Source organism: Coloeus monedula (genome assembly GCF_965178545.1).
Source record: "Coloeus monedula genome assembly, chromosome: 6".
Classification (NCBI taxonomy): domain Eukaryota; kingdom Metazoa; phylum Chordata; class Aves; order Passeriformes; family Corvidae; genus Coloeus; species Coloeus monedula.
Genome location: NC_138786.1, coordinates 17,187,813 through 17,214,261, shown reverse-complemented (window position 1 = coordinate 17,214,261; position 26,449 = coordinate 17,187,813). Strand labels below are relative to the sequence as shown.

At 47.8% G+C, this 26,449-nt stretch overlaps 2 protein-coding genes across 3 annotated transcripts in view; one reads left to right on the top strand and one right to left on the bottom strand.

Moving 5' to 3' along the window:
* LSP1 (lymphocyte specific protein 1) overlaps positions 1 to 16,437 on the top strand; it is a 48,449-nt gene extending 32,012 nt beyond the window's left edge. For both annotated transcript variants that reach the window (XM_082284168.1, XM_082284169.1), the window contains exons 6-11: positions 2,977 to 3,020; positions 3,193 to 3,274; positions 3,641 to 3,781; positions 4,568 to 4,648; positions 5,524 to 5,638; positions 15,396 to 16,437. In XM_082284168.1, the coding sequence (XP_082140294.1) occupies positions 2,977 to 3,020; positions 3,193 to 3,274; positions 3,641 to 3,781; positions 4,568 to 4,648; positions 5,524 to 5,613 (438 nt within the window). In that variant the 3' untranslated portion in view covers positions 5,614 to 5,638; positions 15,396 to 16,437. The remainder of the gene's footprint in view (positions 1 to 2,976; positions 3,021 to 3,192; positions 3,275 to 3,640; positions 3,782 to 4,567; positions 4,649 to 5,523; positions 5,639 to 15,395) is intronic.
* Positions 6,424 to 26,214, bottom strand: PRR33 (proline rich 33). Its single transcript, XM_082284167.1, has 3 exons — positions 26,078 to 26,214; positions 20,258 to 20,393; positions 6,424 to 11,352 (listed from the first exon to the last, which is right to left on the bottom strand). Exons 2-3 carry the CDS (start codon positions 20,276 to 20,278, stop codon positions 9,745 to 9,747), a joined length of 1,629 nt encoding a protein of 542 aa, XP_082140293.1. The 5' UTR covers positions 20,279 to 20,393; positions 26,078 to 26,214; the 3' UTR covers positions 6,424 to 9,744.
* Positions 26,215 to 26,449: the final 235 nt, after the last annotated feature.

The window sequence follows — 26,449 nt, the reverse complement described above, 5'->3', positions numbered from 1 at the left end:
TCTCCTCCTATTTTGCCTTCTTGAGCTGTTGGAGGCTGTAGCAATCCCTCTAAAATTCCAAAGTTCAGTGATGACGCCAGGGAGTATTGTAATACTGCGATACCTGTGCTTTCAACTTGTGAATTTTGTTAAAGACTACACAAGAACCTAATGAAATTTCCCTTCCAAAGGGAAAAAACCCCAATCACTGAAACAGTGGCATTTCCCTATCTTACTGAGAACAAAATGAATGACTTAAGTTGTTTAAACAAACGGGGATTCCTGATCTCTGAAGCACTGTGTCCTTCCCAATCACGTCTGTCTGCATTGATGCTCTTGTGAAACTTCCATTACTAATGCCACCTGAACTGCACCTTGTGACTTGTCTTGCATTTACTACAAATCCTCAGTTCTGCACGTGTGCTCTTAAATACAGTAGATATGGATAAGTGATTCTGTACTGAATGGGGTTTTTTTGTCTTTTTAAGCCCTAAGCTTTTTGATTGTAGCAGTGAGGGAAATGGTGAGGAGTCTGTGTAGCCTGTTAATCTGCTGTTAGTACTATCTTTGCTTTTTTTTTTGCATTTAGTTTTGTGCTATTTGCTGCTTACTCAGTATTTCCTGACGGGGGATGATTGTATGAGTACTTCCTTTTGCATTGGTAAATAGATGGCAAGAGGAAGGTTTCATCATCTACAGCCATCAGATTTTCACTCTTAATGGAGAATCCTTTTTATAGTCAAATTAAAAGAGAAGAGACAGGGGGGGTTTGGATGCAGGCTCTGTGCTAATTCCAGGCTTGAAAAGTGTGGTGGGGGTAGCCAGAGCATATTCCTGAAGTGGGACTGGTGGGAAAATGCAGAAAATGCTTTCAGCAACTTTTATGTGCTGAAACTTCTGTCTTTACAACCCCAAAACACACATAGCTTCTTGACTTCAGCTTAACTGCTGCTGCTAGGATTAGCCCAGGGAAAGGTTTAGAAATACAGTCTTTCTGTTTCATAACAGTGATGTCAGAGCTCACCTGCACACTAAACTGGATGTAAAGCTGTTTGGGAAAAATCTGGGCTTGGAATCTTTCCAAAGGGAGGATGATATTTACACCCCAGCTAGCCAGGCTCTGTGAACACTGAGAACTAAACACACTGGCCACCAAGAAGGTGTTTTGGCACAGGAAGCTCAGCAGAAACCCTGCTTGTAGTGGAAAGACAAAAGTGTCTGCAGTTGGTGGTGTGTTCCCCTGCCAGATGTGGCTGGTGGAGGCCGGGTCCACATTTGGGGCAGGCTGATGTTGGGTTGTAGGGTGATGGGCTGTTTGGGGCTCAGAGGGCCAGTGTGGCCTCAGGGCTGAAATAGGGGTGTATGGAGGCAAGGGGGAAGTCTTGTACCAGTCCTGTTTTGTCCTAGGCTTCTTGTGAGCCCTGAGTTTTGAGGCTGGCTGAGTGAGCAAAATTTCTTCTGACCTTCAGAAAGTGCTTGGGACCAGGGAAGTGCACAATTCTCACTGCAAGGAAGTGCCAGGGGTGGGGGGAGGTGGTCTTCAGATAGCAGAGTGGAAGTTTGTTCCTACCTAGACTGTCATGCTGACATACATTGCCACTTACAGCTTTTTCTAGTCCAAATTTAACCTGGTGCTCATTTATGACCTTTCAGAAGTGCTTCTGTGTGATTTGCACCTGCACACCATCTCCCTGGCAGGGTTGGCAAGGCTTTTTCCTATTGACATATACTTGTGGCTGAGAAGCTGAGGCAAAAATCTACCAGATTCCCCTTTCAGGTTGGTGCTGTGCCCCGTGAGGTACCAGCCTGCCCATCAATGAGCAAGGTGGTCAGCCCAGCCTCTGAAGTCATGGCTCAGAGGCAAGCAGCAGCTCCTGCAGCACCAAGCAAAGGAGTGAGCTGACAGCAGGCAGACAGCCTGCCCGGCAGACAGAGCTGGCTGATGGGCTGCTGCCATGCTGCTGTGGGGGGACCCTGCAGAGTGACTCTCCCCAGGTCATCTCTATTAGCCAGGGTTGCACTGTTTGGTTGTTCTCTAATGGGCCTCGTGCTCTTGGGCACAGCTGGCAAATGTGTCCTCTATGTGACACTGTCTTGTCTTCTGTTTAGCTAAAATTTAGCACTGGCATCCTGAAAGCTTCTTAAAGGATCATTTAGTGCTGTTTTTTATCTGCCAACTTGGTAGGTGATGTTTCCTGTGGCACAGGCAGCAGTTTTACAGGGGGAGAAGGCTCCTTTTTACTTGGTTGCTGCTCCTTGACTCTGTGGGAGCTGGTGTTAAGAAAGCCTCCCCTTTGGCTTCAAGGTGAATTTTCTCTCTGTATGCTTGTTTTCTGGGGCATGAAAGAGTTGCGAGGTTTAGCAATATTTCAGCATTCCTTTCCTACAGTGGTTGTGCAGTGTTTGCTTGCCTTCCTGTCTTGGCCAAAGAGTTATTGCACAGGAGCCTCTGGTGCAAAACTCTTTCCTGATGGCTTGACATGAAGAGCTGCCTTGCAGGTGGCTCCATGTGCTGATTTACCCTGTCTGTGTGCTTCTCTGGCATGGATAAGTTGACCTAACTCATGCCTATGCTGCTCCCATGCTTGGCTTCTCTTCTGCAGATGTGGTTTCTAGTTTTTCCCCTCGTCTTTCTGTACTTGCCATTTCCCCTTTTGTGTCTGGTTAGGAAGCCAAGGGTCTGAGAGAGACCTTCTCCTTCAGCAGAGGGAGTAGAGAAAATGGTCTTGGTTGGTGTTTCAGCTGTCAGTCAACTTACACGTTGTTGGTTTGCCCCTGAAATTGGCTGGGATTCTCTTCCCCTGCTTGGAAAGAAGGAGGAAAGGGAATGCTCACTGTCTCTCTGATCAGTAGGGGAAAATGGGGGCCGAGTGAGGCATTTCTAACCAAAATATGGATGAGGGGTCAGGGCCAAGAAAGGGTCAGCTAAGGTGACCTGCATCCATCTGAGGTCCCTGGACAAAAGTTATATCTTTGTCTTCTTTCTCCTCCATTCAGATCACAGACAGAACCGAGTCGCTGAACCGCTCAATACAGAAAAGGTATTTCTAGGGTTGGCCTCAGGGTAAAGCAGGTCACTTGCTGCAGGTGGAGATTGTCAGCAGGTCCTGCTGTGGGGAGGGGCAGGAGTGGCAGGCTGCCTGTGGCCCTCAAAGTCCTCCCTTCTGCCTGAGGCACTGGGGGAACACCTTAATCCTCCTCTCTGTTCTGCAGTAACAGCATAAAGAAGAGTCAGCCTCCTCTCCCTGTGTCGAAGATTGATGACAGGCTGGAGCAGTACACACAGGCTATTGAGGTGGGTTGCTGTGTTGTCTCTGCCCCCACCCTCCCAAGAGCCCTCTTTGCCGATGTTGCTCTCCCAGCATGCCTCTTAGCCTTACCATCTGGGAGATGACAGCTAAATTGTCTTCCCTTGGGTGGGAGCACTCCTTGCTCCTGTCTGTAGCTCCCTCCACAGCATAAAGTAGGTTTCTTTAGGAAGCTGTCCCATGCTTGTTTTTTCATGTTCTCTGCTTAAAGAGTGAGGGTATCTGACAGGAACTAGTAGGACTCTACAAGTCTCCTTTTACGACCCCTTATCTCCAAGGACCTTCCAATTACAGGGGTTAAAAATTAACAAGAGAGACACTCTGATGGTGAACTGTCTCCATTTATTTTCCAGACCTCCACAAAGGCTCCAAAACCTGTCCGGCAGCCCTCTCTTGACCTTCCCACCACGAGCATGATGGTGGCCAGCACAAAAAGCCTCTGGGAGACTGGGGAGGTCACAGCTCAATCTGTCACGAAGCCCTCGCCCTGTAAGGTACGGCCCCTTGGAGAACTTGCCTTGCTTGTGCTGGAGGCAGGGGCACAATGTGCATTGTCCTTGTTTATCCTGTTGGTACATCTTGTTTGTTGGGCCTACAGGCTCCAAAGGTGTCTATACTAGAGATCTTCCAACACGTTGTAAGGTTTTGTACATTGGAGATTCAATTTTTTTTTGGTAGGGTCCCCCACTGTTCCTTGGTGGTACATTTAGGAAAAGCTCTGTGATGCTGGTTGAGGCTCTGATTTGAAATGGGAATAAAATCAGCTGGTGGGGAGAATGCATGTGTCTCCTGCAGGGGCTTGGGCTGAGCTCCAGTTGTCAAGCATGAAGTTGCATCTAGTACCAAAGTGATAAATATTGTAAACTTGGAAAATGCAGAGGGTGTTATATATTGCTCTCAGTGATTTCACTTTCTGGTTGTTGTGGGCGAAGCTGGTTCTGTAACAAGTTGGTTGCAAATCTGTGTTTATGAGAGCAGAATTCTTTACAGTAGAGAAGCCTTGATGTTTACATGTCCTAAATAGTTAATGAACTTAAGAAAATAAACATCTTGGAGCTAATTCAGACTCTTGTGGAAGAGTGATAAGAAAACATAGGACATACTGGGAACAGGAAGACATTTTCACAGTCATGGATTTTAGCTGCAGCTGTTATAGGTCAGATGATGTGATATTATAAATAAAAAAAAGGAGGTCAGATGTGTGGGTTGGAAATGGATGTGAACAAAGACACGTTCAGCAGCATTGGCAGTGAAGAGTAATGAGAGCATCATTTTCTCAGGATATCGTGGCCGGAGACATCGTGAGTAAAAGAAGCCTTTGGGAACAGAAGGGCAGTCCCAAGCCTGAGAGCAGTATCAAGGTGAGTTAGTGCCTGTGGGTGTGAGAGCACTTGCTCTGCTGAGAAAGAAAAGAGCTGGTGGCTGGGTTGGAAGTATTGAGAAGATGATGTTCTGCAGGAACAAGGGCTGCCTGTATCTATCAATGCAGTTGCATACTTCAGAGCTCTTCCTAACAGTGAACTGCTATTGGTTCAGCTCTAGTGAAAATGGGGGAAAAATTACTTTTATATCCAGTTATTCTGAAAGGTCTCTTGAGTAGCATGTTGTTCTCAGCCCACAAGCTGGGAGTCCCAGCCTTCTAGGCTCAAATCAAACTGCAAATTTGGGTAATTTTGCTCTTGTTATGCTTTTTAGCACTGAGAGTAAACAAAACATGCAAAACTAAGTGGAACTGAACCTAAGACAGTATCACTTGCAGATGGATCTGGGGTTTTGTGGGAATGTTTGTAGAAATGTCTTCTAAAATGCAGCAAGCAGCTACTGCTTCACCTGTCTAGGCTGGGAGAGGAAGAGCAAAGTATCTTGTCAGTTCCTGTGTTGAAACTGCCAGTATCTGGTGAATCACGCAGTCTCTTACCATGGATAAAAACAATCCTGGCTTGGGGGTCTGGGCTCTTACATGAGCCCTCCCTCACAATGCCTGCATTGCATCTTCTTTCCTATTGCATATCCTGTTCTGCTTGTGTTACCTTGTGCTTGTAGAAAGTGGTGATGGATCTGTGCAGAGAGTTTGTGTGAAGGGGCAAGAAGGGAGTACAGAACAGGCTGTCTCCAAGCTCCCTGGGATTAAAGGCGACTGCATCGTGTGCTCCTCTGGCTTCAGTTATTTGATTTTTGACTGCCTATTTAACGGAGAAAAATGCTGACTTTGGCTCTTCCTTTCTCTCCTGTTCAGTCCGCTCCTTCTGGCAAAAAGTATAAGTTTGTTGCAACAGGCCATGGCCAGTACAAGAAGGTGTTGATAGACGATGCTGCAGAGCAGTAGTATGTCTGGAGAACTCATTAACCAGGTAGGTGGGATATGACTCTGCATCGTGTATCAAACTCCTGGGCTGTTCTGGCAGGATGCTGGGGTTGTTTCTGCCAGCAGCACTTTGGGTGAGTTGGAAGGTGCTGTATGGGAACAGCTGGAGCCTTGCTTCTAGCCTGAATCTCTGGGCTGGAACGGAATGGGTACCCAGCAGGGGTTGTTTTGGTCTCTGCCTTTCTGATGCTGCTAGGAAGCAGGATACCTCTGTTAGTTTAGTCTGCAGGGCAAGTCCCTGAGCTGCTGCTGTTTGGGTGAAGATGTGTTTGCCTTAGCTAGCTCAAAGGAACAGTCTCTTCTTCTGTCTTTCCTTATGCTCTCTTAAATTGCAAGGAGTAGATAGCTGAAGGTCATTCTGGCTGAGCGTGGGGGCTGATGTACTTCTGAAATTCAAATGTTTCTGGGGTTTAATTCCCAGATTTACTGAATTAATCAGGGAGAAAATGTCTAATGACTTCAGTAACCTCTTGGAAGCAGTCTATAATAAGGTTGTAGCAGGAAGGATGTGAATATCTGCTGTACTGGGTAGACCAACAGAGCAGAAAGGACTGTTCTCTGATGTGCAGCAAGGGGAAGGCAGAGCTGGGTTGCTGTCTCTGTGCTCTCTTGGAATGGTCTTTGGATCTCATGCTCCTATTGTGTTTATGCTCATAGATATCCTGGTGTTATCTTGAGTGGATGACAGTAGAGGGTTGTGGCAATAAGGAGGAATGGTGTAGAGGGAGGAGATAACTGGTTGGATCCAACTGGGCAGCATCTGGCACAATGAGTGGAGAGGAAGTTGAGGGTGAAAACAAGCTCATTCTCTTTTTTTCCTACTATAAAAAAGAAGCTTTATTTCATTGCCAAGGTTAAAATAGCTCTGCCTGCTACAAAACACCTTTTGTTTCCGAATACTTCAGGGGCCTGTGTTCCTTCTTTCCCCTCCCTTCCCCCCTCCCTTAAGGAGCTGGTTTCTGAGTGTTGCATATTGTTGTGTTTGTTTAGGCTTGTTTTTTTCCTTTTGTAGTGCCCATTTAGAGAAGATGCCCTTTTGAATGCTGCTTGGAGATGGGCAGCAGTACAAGCCCGAGACTGCCCAAAGCTATGTTTTTAGCCCACAGAACTTGTATCCTCAACTTGCTTCTCTGCCTGTCACTTCAAGAAACCTATTATAAGGTTTCCCCTTTGATCAATCTCCTCTTTTTCCTGAAGTCTGTTTCAGTGCACCAGGTGGGAACCTACTGAGCTTCAGTTCTCTACAGCAAACAGGTTTTGTTAGGTTGTCAGCAGGTTTTGTTTGCCCTACCTGAGTTTCTCTAAGCAGCTCAGATGAAAGTGCCTTTGGCTCTGGTCTTTGTCCAGCATCCTTTCTTGAAAGGCAGGATGTCACAGGATGTCCTCTAGGATCCATCCAGCACTCCAGGCAGCCATAGCACAACACTGTTGCCTTATGGGTTTGTTCACGCTGAGGTATTGGGTTTTTTTTTTTTACTGTAAATAGCAAAATGGCTGTGACAGCTGAGGGAGCTTGGCTTGTTTCTGTTCTTAGGTTCTTTGCTGTCTGTTTTGTATGCTGTGAGCTCCCTGCTCCCCAGCTCCTCCTCACATCTGAGCTCCATGCATCCTTTTTCCCTGCTACTGGATCACTGTCATGGCCTTTTTGCTCCCAAACCCTTCTGGCTCACCTCTGTCACTTGCTTTACACCACCTTACCAGCTTTCTAGTTGCTTAAACACAGGTGTGGTTTTCTCTCCTCCCCTACTTCCTGAGCTGCAGGACCTCACTGCAGGCCATGGAGCAAGGGTTTTTCTGTAAGTGTCAGTTTGGGGTCTTAGCAACTGCTTGATGCTGTTTGGCATTGAAAAATAACCAAACTCTGTGCCCCGTGGCATTCCCCTTCTGTCTCAGCACAGCAGCTCAGGCTGGAACACACTGCAGCGACTTCCAGTGCACAGCCTTTGGTGGAAATCTGTTGCTTACAGGGATATGTCCTCCCCTTTGTGATACTCTGATGTCAGGGTCTGTCTCTGCAGGACTTGCCATGCTTGCTGTGCGCCTCTGCCCTTTGCTTGTGGGGTAAAAGGGCTAAACCATGCACCCAGACCTGTCTTCCTCTGTCTCCTTCCTTCTGCTTATGGCAATTGCTCTCCCCAGTAGCATTTCTGCGTCCTTGATCCATGTGTAGTGGGGCTGGGGTGTGGATGCAGCCTCACTGGAAGCCTAGCAGATGCAAAAGCTAAGCCTTAGGGGAGAGTGCTGATTTGCTCTGGGTGGTTGTCCTTGCTGCAGGACAAAAGCTGTTTTAAAGCACAAGTGCTGCTTAAACCACCTTCTCTGGCCAGATTTCCCTTAGCCTTCCAAATGTCATTGACGTTGGCTGTTCTGCTTCATGCCAGTACTGTGGCTCTTGTGCATACAGGCCTTTGTGCAGAGGCATCCATCTGGCCATGCTGCAGCAAGGTGCCGTTTATCACTCTGTGATAAAGGTTGCCTTTATCTGCATTATGTGTTTTACACTGCACTCTTTAAATTTTTATGTTTGTGCTGCTGCGTGGATCTTTCTCTGTAGCCTTGTCTTGCAGCAATGTTAAATTATCCTGAAGAGGCTTACCTAGGATCCACTTGTGGTTACTGGCACATTTCTAACCTCTTCTTATCTTTTTCTTTGAAAACTGGGGGTTTGAAGAAATCCCCACTCTAGATAATTGGGTTATTCTTCCTACTTGTTTTTTGCCCTTTGGGTAGGGAAGGGGTTACAAAATAGAGATAAGCCTGGCAAAGTGAAAACTTAAGTGAAGGTTTGTTAACTGAACTGCTCTTATAGCATCACTGTGAAATAGGAAAACTTCAAAAAGGCAAAAGGGGCTCTTTGCTTTGTTTCTAAGTCTGCTTGCAGTTTGGCTTGAGGAAATATTGGTCAGTTCCATATCCTCTGCACATGAAAAAGGAAACTCTGTACACAGCTCCTTATACTCTATTTGGACTAAACATAGCAATCTTATATTAGCTGTATAGGAACACCCCAGCATATGACCGAGTCCCTTGTGAAACAGAAATAACTGATCTCCCAGCTTTCATGCTCACAGGCCTGCTGGCCAGTGGAGTTGCCAAGGGTGACTGTAGTACTGGAAAGCACAGCTGTCCCTGTGGATGGGCAGAGCTGGGGATTTTCCTTTAAATAGCCTTTTTTCAGGACATCAGGGACAAGCAGGTATGCAACTGTCATGATGTTCACCCTGAAAATGAAACTACACGTGGTTAGCAGAACCCCTCAGAAACCAACACCTTGTTAAATACAGAGTTGGATACCCACATGGTAAAGCAGGGTCTTGTTGGTTATCATGGAAACATTAACCATCAGCTGTTGTGGAGAAAACGTGGTAAAATACATAACAGAACTTGACTAGTGAAAAAACCCCTATTCTTCTGTGCATTATTATATTTAGTAGACTGGCCTAGGAGGATGTCAAATGATGACTGTTAGGCAGGAATTGCTTGGTGAGAGCAGGATGCCTTCTGCTGTCTCTTGTGTGTACCTTGGGTGAAAGAATGAGTTTCCATTTTGTTCTCAGCAAATAGGTGTGGGTACACTTTCAGTAGAGAAGATAAAATGGATTATATGTATCCTCTTCAAGTTTGGTGTCTAAGACTCCCTGGAGATGTGGAGCAACCCAGATTCCTTCCTCTCATCTGCACCTGCTGCTGTTTCTAGGATCTATCTCTGTCTTAGATAAATGCAACAACAAAAAATCAGATTGCATTATCCTCCTCTAAACTGGTCTTTCTTTCTGTAGGCAGCTCGTCCTTTTCACTGTGTGCCTCCTCTTCCTTCACCCTGTTACTGTGTCCCGTGATTGTTGCTGACTCTTCTTAAAACAGGTTCCTGTTTGTTTTCCTGTGACCTGTGGATGTGGTAGTTACGCATTTAAGCTTTTAAACATATGGAGAGTAACCCCTAAACCTGCAGCATGGGGCTGCTGGCTTGGAGGGGATTTATTTAATTTCCTTTTTTCCCTTACACTTGGCTCCACTGGGCAGTAAACTTGGTCATAGGTGCCCTCTTGCTTGGTGCCCTGTAGGAACCTTGAGGCGTGGAGCTGCCTGGCTTCAGTTGACTGACCATCCTGATGCCGTTCTGTTGAAGCTCTTGGTGTGCTCCTCGGCCACCTTGGGTCGGAAGCGGCTCACCTCAAACACAGTGCTGATCTTTGTCATGGGTTTGGCAGCCAGCTCCTTCAGTTTCCGGGCATCAAAACGTGGCTTGTGTAGAAGGATGGGTAAGCGGCGGGGAAGAAAGACTCTTTCTTCCTTCTGTGCCGCCTTCTCTTCTGCTTGCTGCTTCCTCTGCTTAGTGAGTGTCACCTGGTATAAAATGGCATCCCACATTCTCATGGCTTTTGATTTAACCACCATGCAGTCTTGCTTGATGACTGCTTTAGCAGTGTCCTCTTTATTCCCTTCCTCCTGTTCCAGCTTTTCTGGGTTGAACTCTGGGAAGTTGGTTGCTTCTGGCTGCACCATCAAGTGCTTCCTGAGGCGATGCCAGCCACTGGCATCGGTTTCAGGAGGTCTTGCTGCTTCTCCTGATGATGGTGCTGGCTCAGCCTTGGGAGGACAGCTGGTGCTGGGTAAGCTGGGGGTCAGCTGGGGTTCCGTACCATGTTCTGCCTTGGTGTCTGGGGAGGTGGACCCGGTCCCATCAGCTTGTGCTGGAGTTGCTGGGCATGCTTGCCTCGAGGGAGTGCTGGATGTTGATGGTTTTAGCATGTCTTTGTCTTTCCTGGGTAGTTCAGGAGCTGTCTCTGATCCAGCTATTTCGGCATCGCTTCCATGGGTTGTAGGCTTATTGGTGTGGGCATCAGAGGTGCTGGGCTTCTCAGTAGGAACAGGCTTGAGAGCTTGATCAGGAGGCTCTGCCTCTGGAGCAGGAAGGAGGGGAGGTTCCAGCAAGGGGGCAGTGTCCTTGCTGTCTTTAAGTGAGGTGGGTGTCTGCTCTGGAGATGGTTCAGAGCTCCTTGTTTGAGGTGCTGGGGAAGTAGGCCTTTTGTCTTCGTGGCTGACAGTTCCTTGGGTCGGGTTTGGTGTGGGAATCTTAGCCCTGGGTGGCTTGACACTGTGGAAGTAAGTGTTCACCTTGGTGGCATAGGTAACATCTGGTGCCCTTTCTTTACTGGGTGTACTGGAAGAAGGCTGGGGGAAAACAGATACTGAAGGGTTGGATGGAGAGGGAAGGTGGGAGCCCATGCCTTCAGGCTGCTGTGGAGTCTCAGGAGGTCCTGGCTTCTGTAGCAGGGGCATGGCCGTGGAGGTTGTGAGCTTGACGTGTTCAGCGATGCGCCGCTGCTCGGTGACCTTCAGTGCGAAAGGCTTCCCCTTTCGGAAGGGGGAGGGGGCACGGTGGTTGACGGGCCTGATGGAGAGGGGGGTTGGCAGGGGGTCAGAGGGGGGTGCTGTGGTTTCAGGGGCCTCTGCTGGGGCAGCGCTCTCAGCACGCTCTTGGTCGGGGCTGGCTTCGTTCACAGGCGAAAGGCTGGAGCGGAAGGCCTTGCCCTGCTCTGAGGTGAGGATGGCGTTCTTCCTGGCTGCCTTCTTCAGCAGCCGCTGCAGCCGCACGTTGTCCTTCCTGGGCTTCGGTAGGGTGGGAGGGGGAGAAAGGGGGTGGTGGATGGGAACAGGCTGGGTGGAGGATGATACTGTTATCAGCATTGTCATTTCCTGCAAGAAAAGACCCAAGTTTAGAGTTGGTGTGGGCTTAGCCCTGGGCAGGATTTGGAAATATTTACACAGGTCCTCCTCTTCCTCTCTCTAAAAGCTAGGAATAAGGAGTCAATACTGTGGGAGAAGAGCATCAATCTTGGCTTTGTTACTCTCCTGAGGTAACCTCAGATGGTCTTGAGGGTGGGTGTGGCAGGGCAAGAAACGTCCTGGGGGGAAGCTGTATTGCCAAACCTGGAGCCCTTCTGCTCCTGGCATTAGCACAGGGAGAGCTCCTGGGATCCCCAGACGTTCATGTCTTGGCAAGTCCTAATGGGATTTGGAAGGAAATGTCAAGGGAAACAAAGTGGGTTTGAAATTTTGAAGCTTTGAAACATCTCCAGAGGCAAAAAGCAGGAATGTTTCATGGCTTTCCAAATTTTGGTTATTAATACTCTGATACAATGTTACATACAACAGAAAAGCCATAAACTACATGTCATTTGAATCAAAGTCAACACTGGCTGATTGATTTCAGCTGGCATGAAGGCACCCCTGTGAAATGCAGGGCTTCTCAAAAGCTCTGTTTATCAGTGAGGAAGTGCTTTGTCACAGCACTGACTCTGGCTGGTCTCTTCTTGCTCCATGAAGCACAGGGACAACATTTTCCTCCAAGATAAAACCAAATTTTCTCTTTCCCTTGGGAAGCTTTGCCACTGTCTTGCCTTTATCACTCCTTCTTGAGTGAAGGAGAAATGGCTTGTGCTCTGGGTCAGGTCTTAGCTCCAATGGCATCTGCAGCCCTTTGGCCAGCGCTGGGCTGCTCCTTCAGGGGTGCATGGCTGCTTTTCCTGCTGTTTGTTGCTAACTCATCACCGCCTCCTTTCTCCTGAGTGCTGGTCAGTGGAGCTCAGTGACCACTGTTCAGGTGAGCACAGTGGAGCTAAGGGTCTGTGTTGGGGATAGAAAGATTAAACTAGTCTGTTCTCTCCTTTCTCTTCCTAAGCAAGCTGGGGAGCACCAAACAGCCTCTGACCTGCAATGACTCTGGCAGCCCCAGGAAGGAAATCTGACTCTATCCTGGATCCTGCTCAGCACAGAGTTTGCTGAGTTTTGCTACGAAATGAGGCATAAATCACTGAGCCCCTTAATCCCTGGTGCTGGGTGCAACTGAGCATCCTGAAACAGGGAAGAGGAGGGCAGGGTGATGATGTCAGGCTTGCCCAGGGGGGCTGTTTATTTCATGTGCTGTGTTCTGTTCTTCGTGGCTCCTAGCCTGCTCTGGTTAATGTGGGTGTGTAACATGATACCTACTGTTCGGGAAACTATCCTGAATAGAACTCTGGAAAGTGCAGAACAGCTATTTGTGCTTGAGTGCCCAGTGCTGGCTTTGGGCTTGCAGTGCTGCTGTCAGCACTGGGCTGGGAAGGTGATCCCTACCCAGCAAGCAGGTGGTGTGTCTGCCAAAACTGGTTGGGGATGGGGTGAGAAGGATGACTTTTATTTTTTAAAAGCAGCAGCAAATAAAAACACTGAAGAAGTGGCATGTTGAGCTCAAAAGCTTCAAGGTCAAGCCCTCACCATGGTAGATGAGCTGCCCTCCAGAGCAGAGGCTGTGGTGGGCAAGGTATAGGCAGTGTCTAGCAAGTGGTGCACTCAGTACCAGAAAGACATGGATCTGTTGGAGCAAGTCCTGACGAGGACCACAAAAATGATCAGAGGGATGGAACACTTCTATGAGGACAGGCTTGAGAGAGTTAGGGTTGTTCATTCTGGAGAAGAGAAGGCTCTGGTGAGACTTTATTGTGGTCTTTTAATATGTAAAGAGGGCTTGTAAGAAAGATGAGGAAAGGCATTTTAGTAGGGTGTGTTGCAATAGGACAAAGGGTAAAGCTTTTAAACTAAGAGGGTAGATTCACACTAGATACAAGGAGGAAGTCTCTTTTTATGATGAGGGTGGTGAAACACTGGAACACGTTTCCCAGAGAGGTGGTGCATGCCCTGTCCCTGGAAACATTCAAGGTCAGGCTGGATGGGGTCTGAGCAGCCTGATTTAGTTGCAGATGTCCTTGCTCATTGCATGGGTGTTGGATTAGATGACCTTTAAAGGTCCCTTTCAACTAAAGGTCCCATTCAAGCTATTCTATCATTCTATGATTTACTTTAGCTGTAGGCATGAGAGACCTGCTGTTTCTGTGAGGGGGCTTGGAGGGGATTTGTGTCAGCTGGGGGTGACAACTGTTGGGCATTCCCAGTGTCTTATCAGCTTCATTCCTTAGGCACAAGGCTGTGATTAGGATTTGCTTTGTTCCAGGATCTACTCTTAAAAGCAAGACTGCAGTGTCCCAAAAAAGGCTGAGAGCCTGCCCATTCCTTTTTCACATACCTGCTTTCCTCCCCAGCCTCATGGGTATTTTAGATTCTTCTGGGTCAGAAAGCCAAAATCTGTTTGGAGGGACATGTAGGTATTTTTGTGTGACACTATTCTGACTCTGTTTGTGTAGAAATTGGTACTTGCTTGTGGGGTTTTTTGTGCCTTTTAAAAAAAATCTCCTGAAGGGTGAGCAAATACCTACATCTGATGGTAGGATTTATTGTGGAATGACTTAACCTGTTCCTGTTTAATGTGGTCCCATGGACAGCCTGTACTACAAGATGAGCTATGGTCCAGCAGCACTGGTAAACCAGATTTATAAGGTTGACCTGCTTCAGGCTTGTGTTGGGAATACTAAAGAGGCAGGGCAGTGAACTTCCCAACTGCTCATCAGCTCTTGGAGTGTTTTCCTTGTCCTATGGACTGCTGCACTCCAGAAGAATGCAGCTTCCCACATGAGTCAGAGAAGGATCTTGCCTGGGATTTGCTACAAAGTGCCAGATGCTACTGAGGAGGGCATGGGGGCTCAGAGTGGAAAGTTTAGTATGCACACACCAGGAAAATCCCTCTGCTCCCAAAGTCAGAGGCTGCTTCATGCTGTATAGCCTCAAGATTTGTTGTCCCTTACAATAGTCTGTGCTCTTAAAATGACACTTGCTGCTCTCTCAGCATCCCATCTGACTTGAAACCTGCTGTGCTATGGGTGTTGGAGACCTTATGGGCGCTAACTTCCATGGCATGTGACTGTATCGGAATCTGTGTGCTTGACTAATAGAGCAGTGAGATGCTAAGAGACAGCAAAAGGAAATCAACTGTTAATTTATTTGTCTTCCCTGTCATGCCTGGCTTTGTTTTGAGTCTCCTTCAGAGCTTTGTGTGCTCAGGAGAAATTCTGCAACAGGGAATATTTGTCTTCCCCTTTGCCACCTAATGAAGCAAAAGTAAAGGGACAGACTTGCTTTATTGCCAGTGGAAAGGCTGGAGCTGAAAACCCAGGGACAACAGGGGAAGCACTGCCTGAGAAACTTGTGTGGGTTTGTGATAAGCTAGAAGGAACTGAACCTAGAAGTCAGGAGGCTTTCAAAGGGTTAAGTTTGCCTGCTGCTGGTTGAGTTCCCATGGGTGGATGGGTGCTCACCTACTCATGGACCCCAACTGTTCCCCTGACTTGGCTCCATTTGCAATCAGCCCCAAATCAGGAATAGTGGGGAGAGTGTCAGCATGCAGGAGTCATTTATCAAGTGATGGAAAAGTCATTTGTGTGCTGGAGTCCCTGGGCTGCACCAGCTGTCGTGCGTGGAGCAGATGGAGAGCTGCAGGAACCCAACACCGCTGCAGATGGTCCCAAACAGAGCTGCGGCTGCCAGGGGCTGTGGGAACACTCTCTGCTTTAGTGGCTTTCTTGGGCTTGGGAGGAAGTCTGCTAATCTCCTTCTTGGGGTGGGAGACAGCGTGGCAGGAGTGCAGCCGTGACCTCTGCTGGGTGTGCAGCCCTTGGCATCTCCTCTGCCATGAGCATGGGTCATTTATGCCAAAGGCTTACGGGTGGCCTGATTCACAGGGCTTTGTGAAAATGGGTGGGAGAAACCCATCTGTAATTGCTAGGGAAGATGCAGCTTCTGTATAGCCTGGGGTATTGCTCATGAGAGGCCAAATGGTATCTATAACCTTGTGTTTTCTTGTCTTGCAGCTGAGCTTGGTCCTGGCTCGATGCAACCCTCCATGCCACTATTTCCTCTGCTCCACAGAAGATAATTGAAGGATGTTTCTCTTCTCCTGACTGCTGTTAGTCTGCTTTGGGTGCAGCCTGACTCCTCTTGGGGTTTGAGCAACACCCCACACTGCCTCCAGACGGATGAAAGGAACTCGATCAGCTGGCAAAACTCATCATGACTTTCTATGTGACTCTTTGGCTTTTTTTTTTTCTTCTTAAATCTCTGGTGTGGAGATGAGAGGCTGTATCTCTGTTCCCTCCCCTTAAGTGTTGGAAGAGAGGGATCTGCTGCCCTGCTCAGCAGGCAAGGGTTTTGTTATGTGATTAAGAATTTCTCCTTTTGTGGCCCTTGGTGGCTGGGTGGTGGCAGCGAGAGAGCTCAACAAAAATCTGGTAGAAGAATTGATGTTTGAAGGAGGGCAGTGGGCAGGTCCTGAGTGTGAGAAGACTGCAAGGAGAGTGTGATGAGAGTGCAAGGACTACTTGTCACCCTGTTGGTGCCAGCTGTGGGTAAAGTGTTCCCCTGTTTATGATGCAGCCTCTGTCCCTCTACATCATCTGCTTTGAGGGACTTCCATCTACTGGTCTCTGTGTACATCAAATTACATTCAACTTAGTCCTTTTTTTTCCTTTAGTTCCCAGATCATTCTTTAATCACAGTTATGTACCCATGCCAAAATGTGTCTGCCACTTTTCTGTCTCACCAGGACAATAGCAGCTTTGTTTCAAATAGCTGCTGCCTTCCTCTGCCTAAGATGGATTGGAGGTTTCCTTTCTCAGGTGAGGAGTGCTGACCACTGGTATTATCTCCCCTCTCTGGGAGAGTGATTTGCTTATTCTCTAACCTGTGGGCTCCAGTGCCAGTGACTGAAACACTTCTAAAAGTCAGATATGGTGGCATCTTGATCACTTGCCAGCTGTGCTCCTGAAGCTGAGCAGGCTATCTGGGAAGTGGGTGCTGCTCTTGTGCTGGAAGCTATCTTGGTAAAATGGCATCCCAGTGAATTGTTTGTGGAGACCAAGACTTGCTGTAAACTTGAGGAAACTGAGTCCCAAGAGTGGCATTTCTGGCCTTGGGCCTGAGGTCCGCAAATCAGCTTCTAGGGTTGTTTCTGAACTCTCCCGTCTTCATATCTCATGGTGTTAACATGTTCCCCAGCCCCTCTTTAAAGTCTCATTCCTACCTTACTCCTGTGTCAACGTAATTTGCAACTTGTTTCTACCCTCCTGGAGGGGAGGGCAGCTTGTTTCTCCTCCTGCATCAGTGTGCTTTCTGCTTAAAACTTTCTGCCCCCAGATTTTTTTTTGGTAAGCATTTAATAAAATTTGAAGAAGATGTTGTAATGATGGCAACTGAGAATTTTGTTCATGTAGGAGTCTCTGCAGCAAAGCTGTCTTCAAAGACCTTGAAGCTCTCTGCTTGAACGTGAGGTGGAGGAGAAGCATCAGTCTGAGTGACAAGAAGAAAAGGAAAGGGGCTTTCTGTGTGCCTGCCCCATTTAGATCCTTGTTATTTTGTTGCATTTTTCATTGGGGGTAATTGCCTTTAAACGGGAAGGAGTAGTGCTTGGGTGCAGCCTGCAGAGACTTCCTGGGGAGTGATCAGCTAGGAGAAGCACAGAGTTTAGCTCCCCAGGTAATAGAGCTGAGCAACGTCATGGGCTTCAACCAAAATCACTGGTGATGTCAGCTATAAAAAAAAAAAAAGGGAAAAAAAATTTCCTCTGTATACTGCTAATCCAGCTTTGATAAGGTCAGTATAGCTGTCTGTCCTGGAACCCAGCACACAAATGAGCTGATGACTCCATCTACCTTTTTATGGGGGTGACCTTCCAAGTAATAACACTTTTATGGTGTAGAGACGATGAAGAGTTTCTGCTGTCCTAACACTTCAGGAAAGCGTAGGTAAGGAAGGAGATAATTCCAATGTAGCTTCTTGCTCTTATCTTTCTGCTGATTGGTACCTTTGTTCTCTCCATCCTGTGCTTCTGAGAGGTAGGAATTCAAGGAGTCCTCTGTTCTTCAAAGCACTGAGCAGCATGGCTCCATTTTCCTCTCTTCAGCCCTTCCTCTGCTGTGCTGGGATTTTCAAGTGAGGCTGGAGCAGGAGCAGTGTGGTGCACGGAGATGTTCTGGCTTGAGGTGAAAACAGCACTACTTTGCATGTGTGCAAACTGGTTGCACCAATTTTTCAACACAGTTCTGTATCTGGGTGGGTGGAAATGATGGCTGAAAACTTCTCCAGTTACTATTCCTGTGCCCTGCCAATTTTGAGAGGGCAGAGAAGGCCCCAAAGGCAGTTTGTGTGAGATTCCTTCTCTAAGGAGGGTTAATTTGCAGAGTGTATTTTCTCCACTTAAAGCCCACAGGGACCTAGATGTGGTTTCAGTAAACAAGTGCTGTAATTCAGGATCTGGTCACAGCAGAGAAGTGAGAAGGTTGTGGGAGACCAGAGCTCTCTAGTGGTAGTCAGGAACCAGGGAAAGAACTGTCTCGGAGCAAGTATACGTGCAGCTCTTTACAAGGTACTTATGGCTGCCAGGGGAAGTGTTTCCCCAGCTAAATTGGCTTTATGATGTGCTGTTTCTCCTCCCAAAGTAACATGGTGGGTGTGCACAAGGTGGTGGGAGTGGCAGTGAGGTTACCAGAAGGGTGAAACCTCCCCAACAAGAAAAGAAGGGATGCTGCAGCCCAGATATGCTGGATGTGCATCTTGGGCAATGCTAGGAGGGGATGAGGGGAATGGAGGCTCATCTCTTCCCTCAGCAGGGAACTCTAGGGACTTGGGGCTGATTTTTGTGAGTGAAGGAGAGCAGGCTGGTGCCACTCTGCAGCATTGACTGGCCTGGTGTTAGTCAGTAGCTGACTGCTTCCTGTCTTTGTTCATTTTTTGCAGCACTGGCATCTCAGAGGCTTTTGCTATGAGACCTTAGCTCTGTCTTCTCCTGAGACTGCTGCATTTTGAGCATAATAAGGACAAACTGTCACACTGAGTGAGTCTTGCAGGATTAGTCTTGCCCTCAAAGCCTGGTGCAGAGGAGTGATGCTTTCCTGGTCCCTGTATCTGCTGGCTGCCTGCATCCCCTATGCTGCCATGCTTCCCCAAATTACCATCCTGTTGGCAGTGTCCAAAAAGAGGGACTGGGAACCCCTGTGTGGGCTGTCAGTGCTCTGAACTGGGGGCATACCTTGAGGCATTGCTTCACTACAATTTCTTCTTTACCCACCTTGCCTAGATTATGCAGAAGGGGAAACATCATTTTAGCATCATCGACTCTGAAATAAATCTTTGGGGGTTCCAGTGATACTGAAGTGTGCTGCTTGTCTTTCTGTGGCAGGCTTCAGGGCTGCTTTTTCACCAACAGGGTTTAACAGATGATTCTACGTGAGTGTATGCAAGATGGGATTGAAAAATGTGGTCCACGACCATTGCAGTGCCATAAAACAGCATTATTTAAACTTGGGGGAAACTTAAATAATTAAAAACTCGAGTCTGTTTTGAGTGTTATGTCTTCATGTAGCACTTGTTCTGCCTTGAGACTGGGGGCTGGACTTCATCTGGTTCTTTCCAGGTATAAAGTAATGATAGGCTCATTTTTACATCCATCCTAATGTATATGTGTGCATGCTAAGTAACAGATCTCTGCTCAGCCCTTGCTCACAGCTCTGCACTGGGCCTCCTCTGCACTGGACACAAGAGTCTAGAGTTTCCAAATGACTTTGTTCCTTGAAATGCGTCTGCAGCTTCTGCTCTTTGAAGGAAAGGTCAGCCTTGGGGACACCTGAGCCTGAATGTCAGAGCTTTGCCTCCTGCCACCACCACCTTTGGGAAGGAAAATAAACAAGCTCAAAGAGCAGGGTGGCTATAAATACTGAGGTGGCAGCTGAGACGCTGCTGAACAAGGTTCTGAGGCTGGTCTGTTGGTAATTCCTTGCCAGCTCAAGACACTTTCCCTGATGCTGCATTTTATATATATATATATATATATACACACACAGGGTAAGAGGAAAAAACATGTATTTCACGTTGGTGAAAGTGCAGGTGGAGCTACGATTTACTTCAGAAGTGGACCCATTGCAAGGATCCTGATGATGAGAAAAGACAGGTGCTTTCCCTGGGATTTTTCATGGAGTCCCCTGAGGGTTTTGCAGTGGAATAATTTGATTTAGATCAGAAATTTTCAGAAAGGTGTTTCATCTCTTCCTCAGAAATAGTGGTTTAGCAGTGCTAAAGGCAGGCATTAAATAAATAGCAAAAAGTGTCATGGACTTGGGACTTGTGAGAATGATGGGAAGAATGGGGAAAGGTTGAGGAAAAGTAAGGGGAGGGTACCACTGGGGTTATACATGTGAACACTTTAAGGCATCAGAGCAGCAAACTGCAAGTGTAATTATTCAGTCAGAGGTGCTTGGCTGGGTAGGTGGGTCTTCCCCAAGGTTGTGGAGTGACTGTGAGTGCTTGCTGTGAGCACCTTGACTGGTCTCCTGCCTTGCTCACCTCCTCTGGGGACACAAAACAGCAGCTTCAGGCATTGGTCCTGGCTCCCATCCTGTTGCTCAGTCACCATCCTCACTGTGAACCTGTCTCAGCCATTTAGGTGTGAATAGCATGAGGATGAGACCCAGCCCATATCTTGGATGGCCAAACCTGATCCCTGATCTTTGGAGAGACATCTAGGCTAGATCTAGGGTGTCCAAGCAGGGATTGTGCCTTAGTTGTCTAAAGCAGATGCAGCAAGGGCATGTCCCAGAGCAAACAAATGAGTGATGGAGGAACAGTCTATCACAAAAATCAGAAATCAATATTAACTGAAAAAAACAAGAACTGCATTACTTACTGATGTGTAATTTGTTTCCATCTGAAATCATTTGTGTGTTGGGTGGATCATGTTACTCAGGCTGGTTTACAAAATTAACAGGTGACTGTTCCTTTGAGATCATGTCAGGTGCTGGTTTCTTGTGACTTCTAGAGCCCTGTAGGTAAGTTCAAAACATCAGATGGAAAAGTGTTTATAGTAGCCGCTAACTACAAGAGGTTTCTCAAAAATAAATAAAGGGACTTTTTTAAAAGCATGAAAAGTTCCATCACCTAAAATTAGCGTGAAGAGGGGCTATCGAGTAACACTGTTGCGTGCTCCCAGCTTTGGCCCTGCAAAGTTCGGCATCTCAAGTGCTGGGGAGGTGAAGGGCAGAGGATGGTGATGCTGCCAGGACAGCTATTCTAGCAGAGTAGCTCCAGGCGATGAAACCAGTTGGAGCCTTTTCAAGTTGGCTGGTAAGATTTACTGTTTTGCAAAAGTCAGGGTTGAAAAATGCAAATTTGGAGCTGTGCTTTGATCGTTACCTTCCCGAGAGAGGAAGAGAGCAAACTCTGGCTCTGTGTTGACTTGTTCCTGGCGAGGGACATGCTGTGTGCAGAGGATGCAAGGGTAGAAAATGCTGTGCTGGGAGCAGAGGGGTTTGGAGTTGATTAGTTTGGTGAATTTTGATTGAGGGGTTTATGTGCAGTTTGACTTGAAGATCTTGGCCAAGACTGCTCAAGTGAGCTGGTAAGGATGGCACCAAGGCCTGCCTTTGTTCTGGGCAACCTGTGAGCTGCCCAGGCACCATGCAGGTGTTTAATGCCTCTCAGCCTTGGGGCATTTCATCCCTTTTTCCAGCTGACTTCTCGGGTTCTGCTTTCTCACAGCCTCTCAGGAGCCTTTAAGTGTGAATGCCATGGTAGCTGGGGGGTAAACATGCCCCCAGGAAGATGGGGGCATGTGAGAGCAGTTTCCTGGAGGTCTACAAAGCAGCTTTACGCCCAGATTAAGCTTGGCCTGTTTCATATGGCTTTGGAGATGCTGGTGAGCTATGCCACAAAGCCAGCTCTGAAGGCAGTTACCTTCTGCTTCTCCCTGCTAAGCTTTGTTGCTCGTTGACTCCTCTCTAACCTGACTTTGAGTTACTCTGTCCTGGATCAAGGTAGCAAAGCTCCTCCTGCATCCATCAGGGATCTGGTCCACCTGATGACACTGTTCTTGTGGGAAGGGAGGTATGTGCTGGTGTTTTAGGGTAGGTGCCAGAGGCGAGCTCTCCATTTGCTTTCTCCCTCTCTGCCTGATGACTGGCGAGATCCTGCCTGGCTCTGCAGGACGCGCTGCTCCTTACTGCAGTGCAGACTTTTGGAGGGATTTGGGGTAGGCACTTGATCCTTCATACAAATACCCTAACGCAATTAATTCCTCTTTGACTGACAACTTCAATGTCTCAGAACTTGTCTTTTAGGAGTGCTAGTGACTTTATGTGTCCCCAATACTGAAGATGTTGCTGGAAAAAAACCCACCAGGCAATAACAACCAGGGCCAACCCAACTGGAAACTTAGGAAAAGAAACCTCACATGATGGGATAAGAATACTTCAACAGATTTTAGAAAGGCCCAAGGACACATGGTACCCTGCTGTGCCACAGTCACCACCAAGACCACACCAGCCTAATGCGTGTATTTACAGCATGCACTGTGTGAATGATGCAAAGGGCTGGCTTGTGTTGGCACACACTGAAGTAGGGAGGGTTCAGATCCCCTCCTATTTCTTACCAAAGATGTAGAGTTTCTGTTCTTACAGGCTAAGATGGGATAAGACAGGCAGATATTTCTACCAACTAAGTTTCACAAAAGGGGTGACACAGTAGAGACCTCCATGGAAGTGCTGGTTCTCCCTCCCACCAGATGCAAGGAGGAGAACAGCAGCACCAGGAAGGTAAATGGAGGTGTACGTAGGTAATGTGGTCATTAATAAGAGAATGCTTGTTTGTTGCCTTTTATTCACCTTTTTATGCCTCTGAACATTTGTAATTTCATGAAGCCACCACTAGGAGAAGGTGTTGGCACCTTGAGGTTCCCCAGCCACTTTCCAAGATTCAGGTAGGTGAACCCACAGCTTGGCATGTGTTTGCCCTGCCTGTATCTGAGGGACTGCTGCAAGAGGTGCATCACTGGGCATGGCAAACACTGTACCAGGTCACTTCTGGGGAAACGAGAGGCAACCAAGGACAGAGATCCTGAGCCCAAGGGCCAAGTGGGTGGTATTAGAGGAGCCAGGGAGGAAAGATGGATTTTGCTTGGCCCCTTTGGGTCGTTTCAGATTCCCCAGGATCCTGTTATCACCAGTAAAATGACAGTGAGTGGTCTGCTGATACTTAGAGGAGCTGGTTATAAAGCTTAAGGCTATTCTGATCTCTTCTTGACTGGCTGCATAAAACAGGTCATTGGATTTTGCCCAGGAACAGAAAATAATTAATTATATATATTTATTTTCTGTCCTTTCTCTGAATGGACTTACTTACCCACTATCTGATCTGCCTTTTTATTGACAGCTACTTCAATTAACTTGGAAAGAGTGTTCAATGAACATAGGGCATCTACTCTAACCTTGAACTGCTGATTAAACTCCCCTGCAGAATCCCTTTCTCTGGGGTGGGATGAAGAGAAGAAAGGGTGTAGAAGAGCTGTATAAAAATTTACCTTGCCTTCTTAAATGGCTTTTTGTGGTTCCCATTTCCCCTCTGCCCTGAATCATGGTAAAAGGTTTATAACTGAATGTCACAAAACAGAAAAACACATCCCCACACTTTCCCAGTCAGCTTAATACATTTTTCTGGATACTTTCAATTATTTCGAGGCTGATATCTGTAGAAGCAGACAAACATGCCAAAACCAAAATATCTGTATCATGCAAAAGAGTAAAAAATGTTGTTTTGAAAGCATTCAAACATGACTCTGGAGAGGAGGGGATATGAAGAATCATTCAGACTGTGAACTCAAGTAAAACACATTTTCCTCATAACTAAATTCACTTTGGATAACTTAACCATTTTTGAATGACAGAAGGTGTCAGTGAAAGTTCCTTTGTAGCTCTGCCATGAAGGTCTAAGTGCAGAGTTGTGGGCAAGTCTGGGTGAGGAAGGGGCTCAGGAAGTCTTCTTGCCCAACTTGTGGGCCAGAGCAAAGTCTGCTTTGGAAGTAAACCTGTTTGTTCAGTGTTGGAGAGTAATGGGTGGATAGGGATAGGTATTGCTTTATCTCAGAAATTGGATCTCTCCTGGGCTGTGAAAGAGTGCCAGTTTTATGGGAAGGATGTAGCTGATTTTATTTAAAAACTCTGTAGTCTTTTATGAACATGTAGGATTTCAGACTTCCAGGGTTGTAGAGGTTTTCAGATGAACTTTTCCAGTGCTTTTTCAGCTCGCTGGCTGAGTATTAAACAGCCATGGAGGCAATGATCCATGAAAATGCTGCCTGCTGACTGGTGTGCAATGAGCACAGGAAAAAGATATTTGAAAAAAAACAAACCCCAGCAAAACACACACACAAGCATTTGACCAAAGTGTCCATCTTTATGCAGTTTGTAAAGTTATCAGGGCTAATGTGTGTGTACTGTGTGTAAAGGCATCTACCCTGAGTGCACTGGCTGCTGATATAGGTCAACCAAAAGCCAGAAAAGATGAGAACAACTGATTACAGCTTCCCTGCAAGTGGCCCAGCAACACAATGAATTCCTGTGGCCCATCTCAAATAGCCAGTCTGGGTGCTCCTGCCTACCAAGAAGAAATGCAGCGTTGGGCCAGGCTACCTATGGAAACTTGTCTCGATCTCTGCCCCAGCCTCTAGTTCCTGTTCAAGGAGAGACACTGGTTTGCTGTACCCTCTCCCAGGTGGAGATGCTGTCACAGTAAAAGCATGCCAGGCTCCGGGCTGAGGTCTGCTGGCAGATGGACTTTCTGTGGTTTGAGACCCTGGTTCATATCTGTGACCTGCACCTGTGCTCTTTGGCCTTGGTGTTGTCTCCTAACCTGGCAGCTGGTGGGAGAGAGGGGCTTCTGCCACAACAGGTGCTTGCTGCACCCTCGCCTAATGAATTTGGGTAGCTTTTGGTAGCTGTGCAGGCACAGCTGGGATCATCTCTCCCATATCTGGTCTCTGTGATCAGTAGGGCATGTGAGGTACTTGGTGGTGGTTTGCTCACTCTCTAGGCTGGCAAGGCTGTGCTGTGGCAGCTCAAAGGAGAGCCCCAGTAACCTTGCTGCTGGTGCAGGGAGAAGAGATGATGTCAAGACAGCACAAAATATATATCCTAGAGCAGGAGAGTCTACAGTAACAAGAGACAAAGCTGATGAGGAAAATGTGGCAGGTTGTGAATGAAACTGCTGTGTGATGGAATCAAGAGATGAAGTAAGGACTTGACATAGAATGTGTGAAAAGCACAGGGTCTGCAGCTAAGGTACGAAACAAACATTGGAGAGGCCTATAGTTACATGCTGAAGTGGATAGAGAGACCCACAAAGGCAAGAAAGAACAAACATAAATTGGGCTGCGAGGAATGAGCCTTGGTTGTGTACCAGCTGACAGCAGAGCAAATACAAGATGTGTGCATCAGACAAGCCCTCTTTACCAGGGGCTGGAGAAGGTACCCTCAGCCCCATAGGAAGAGGGATTCAGGTCATGCTGGGACTGGAAATAAGATGCATGACATGGACATGAGTGCTCTGACAGAGGCAGCCCATAGCATGCACACATGTCCTTTGGGACAGTACTAAGCAGAAAGGCCATGCTCCCACGGTGTGGTGGTGGGGAAGACCGAGCAATGGCCATGACACATGATCTAAAGATGGATGTTGTCTGGAGCACTTGTCTGACTGTCCAGGAACTGAGCTTAGTGCAGGAGCTGAGAGGATACTGCAGGCAGCAATGTTTGCTTCTCATCTATTTGAAAATGGAGCTGCAGCAGAGAAGTCTGATTACCTGTCCTTCCCATCACTTGTACCAACCTCACGTTTGTCAAGATGCTTAGAGTGAAATCTGAGTGATGCAAGCACTCCCCTGCCAGTGTGCACAAGTGGCCCCACTCTGGTGCAGGCTCTGCAGCCCTGCAATGTGCTCACGCTGCTCCTGCCACATGGCTGGCAGCAGATGGGCCCGTGGGAGCGTTTGGGCCAGCATCTGCTGGGAAGCACCATGCTGTAAGCCCAGGCTTCACATGCACTTGCACACACACACTTTCTTTTGAAGGGATTGATCCACTCCTTGGCGTGACAGGCCTGAGTTGTGGTGCCCCATGGGCAGCAGGGACAGTCCATAGCTGGCAGGTGGGCACAGGAGGCTGGTGAATGCCACTGCCAAACTGCGCCCACCGCAAACATGAAAGGAGAAACAGCTGGATCCCTCTCCTCCCATGCATCCCCACTCTGCTGCTGGTTTGGGCAAATATGGTATTTCTTGGAGGCTTGCCCAGCTGGTGGAGAGCTTGAGGGAAAGGAGCCAGTGGAAGAGAGCAAAAACGCTCGGTGGTTCCAAAAGCACAGTGTGCAAGCTGGTTTGCTGTGTTAGTGCTTTGGGCAGAGCTGCAGGGGGAGTGGAGGTGATGATACCAGGTCTGGCCATGTGTTCCCATGCAGCTGCTGCTCTCCTCAGCAGCACGGGGTGCCCACCCATCTCCCCCATCCAGCAAACTCCCACATGAAGCCAGGGTGCTGAGGATGGATGCACTGTCCCCCTCCCCCCTGACAAGTGACAAAAGCATTGGCTAGAGGGGGGTTGCAGGAGAGAGGTGAGGGGATAAGCTGCCAGACAGCTGGAAAAGACAAGCTGGACAGGAGATTTTTAGCTCGTGCATGTTACCTGGTGACTGGGAGGCTGCAGCACTGTGCTCCCACTCCACGTCTTTAAAAGCTTATCTCTGCATCCTCAGATGGGGACCCTTTCTTGCAAGCAGCAGGGAAAGAGTGGGCAGGAATCAATCTGTGACCCGAGCCAAAAATATCGGCTGCCCCACAGTTCCTGAAGTTCTCCTACAGGCGGGGAGGAAGGGGATGCTGGAGCTGCCAGGCCCACAGGAGGCCACATGCTGTGTTGCTGGGGAGCCCTGCCAAGGGGAGGAGGGGGGAAGGAGGAAGGGAATGGGAAGCTGAAGCCTGGGATATTTAGTGAAATGGAAACCGTGAACCAGAGGATTGTGTGAGGCACTGCAATCCTCTGCTGGAGTAGTCATGC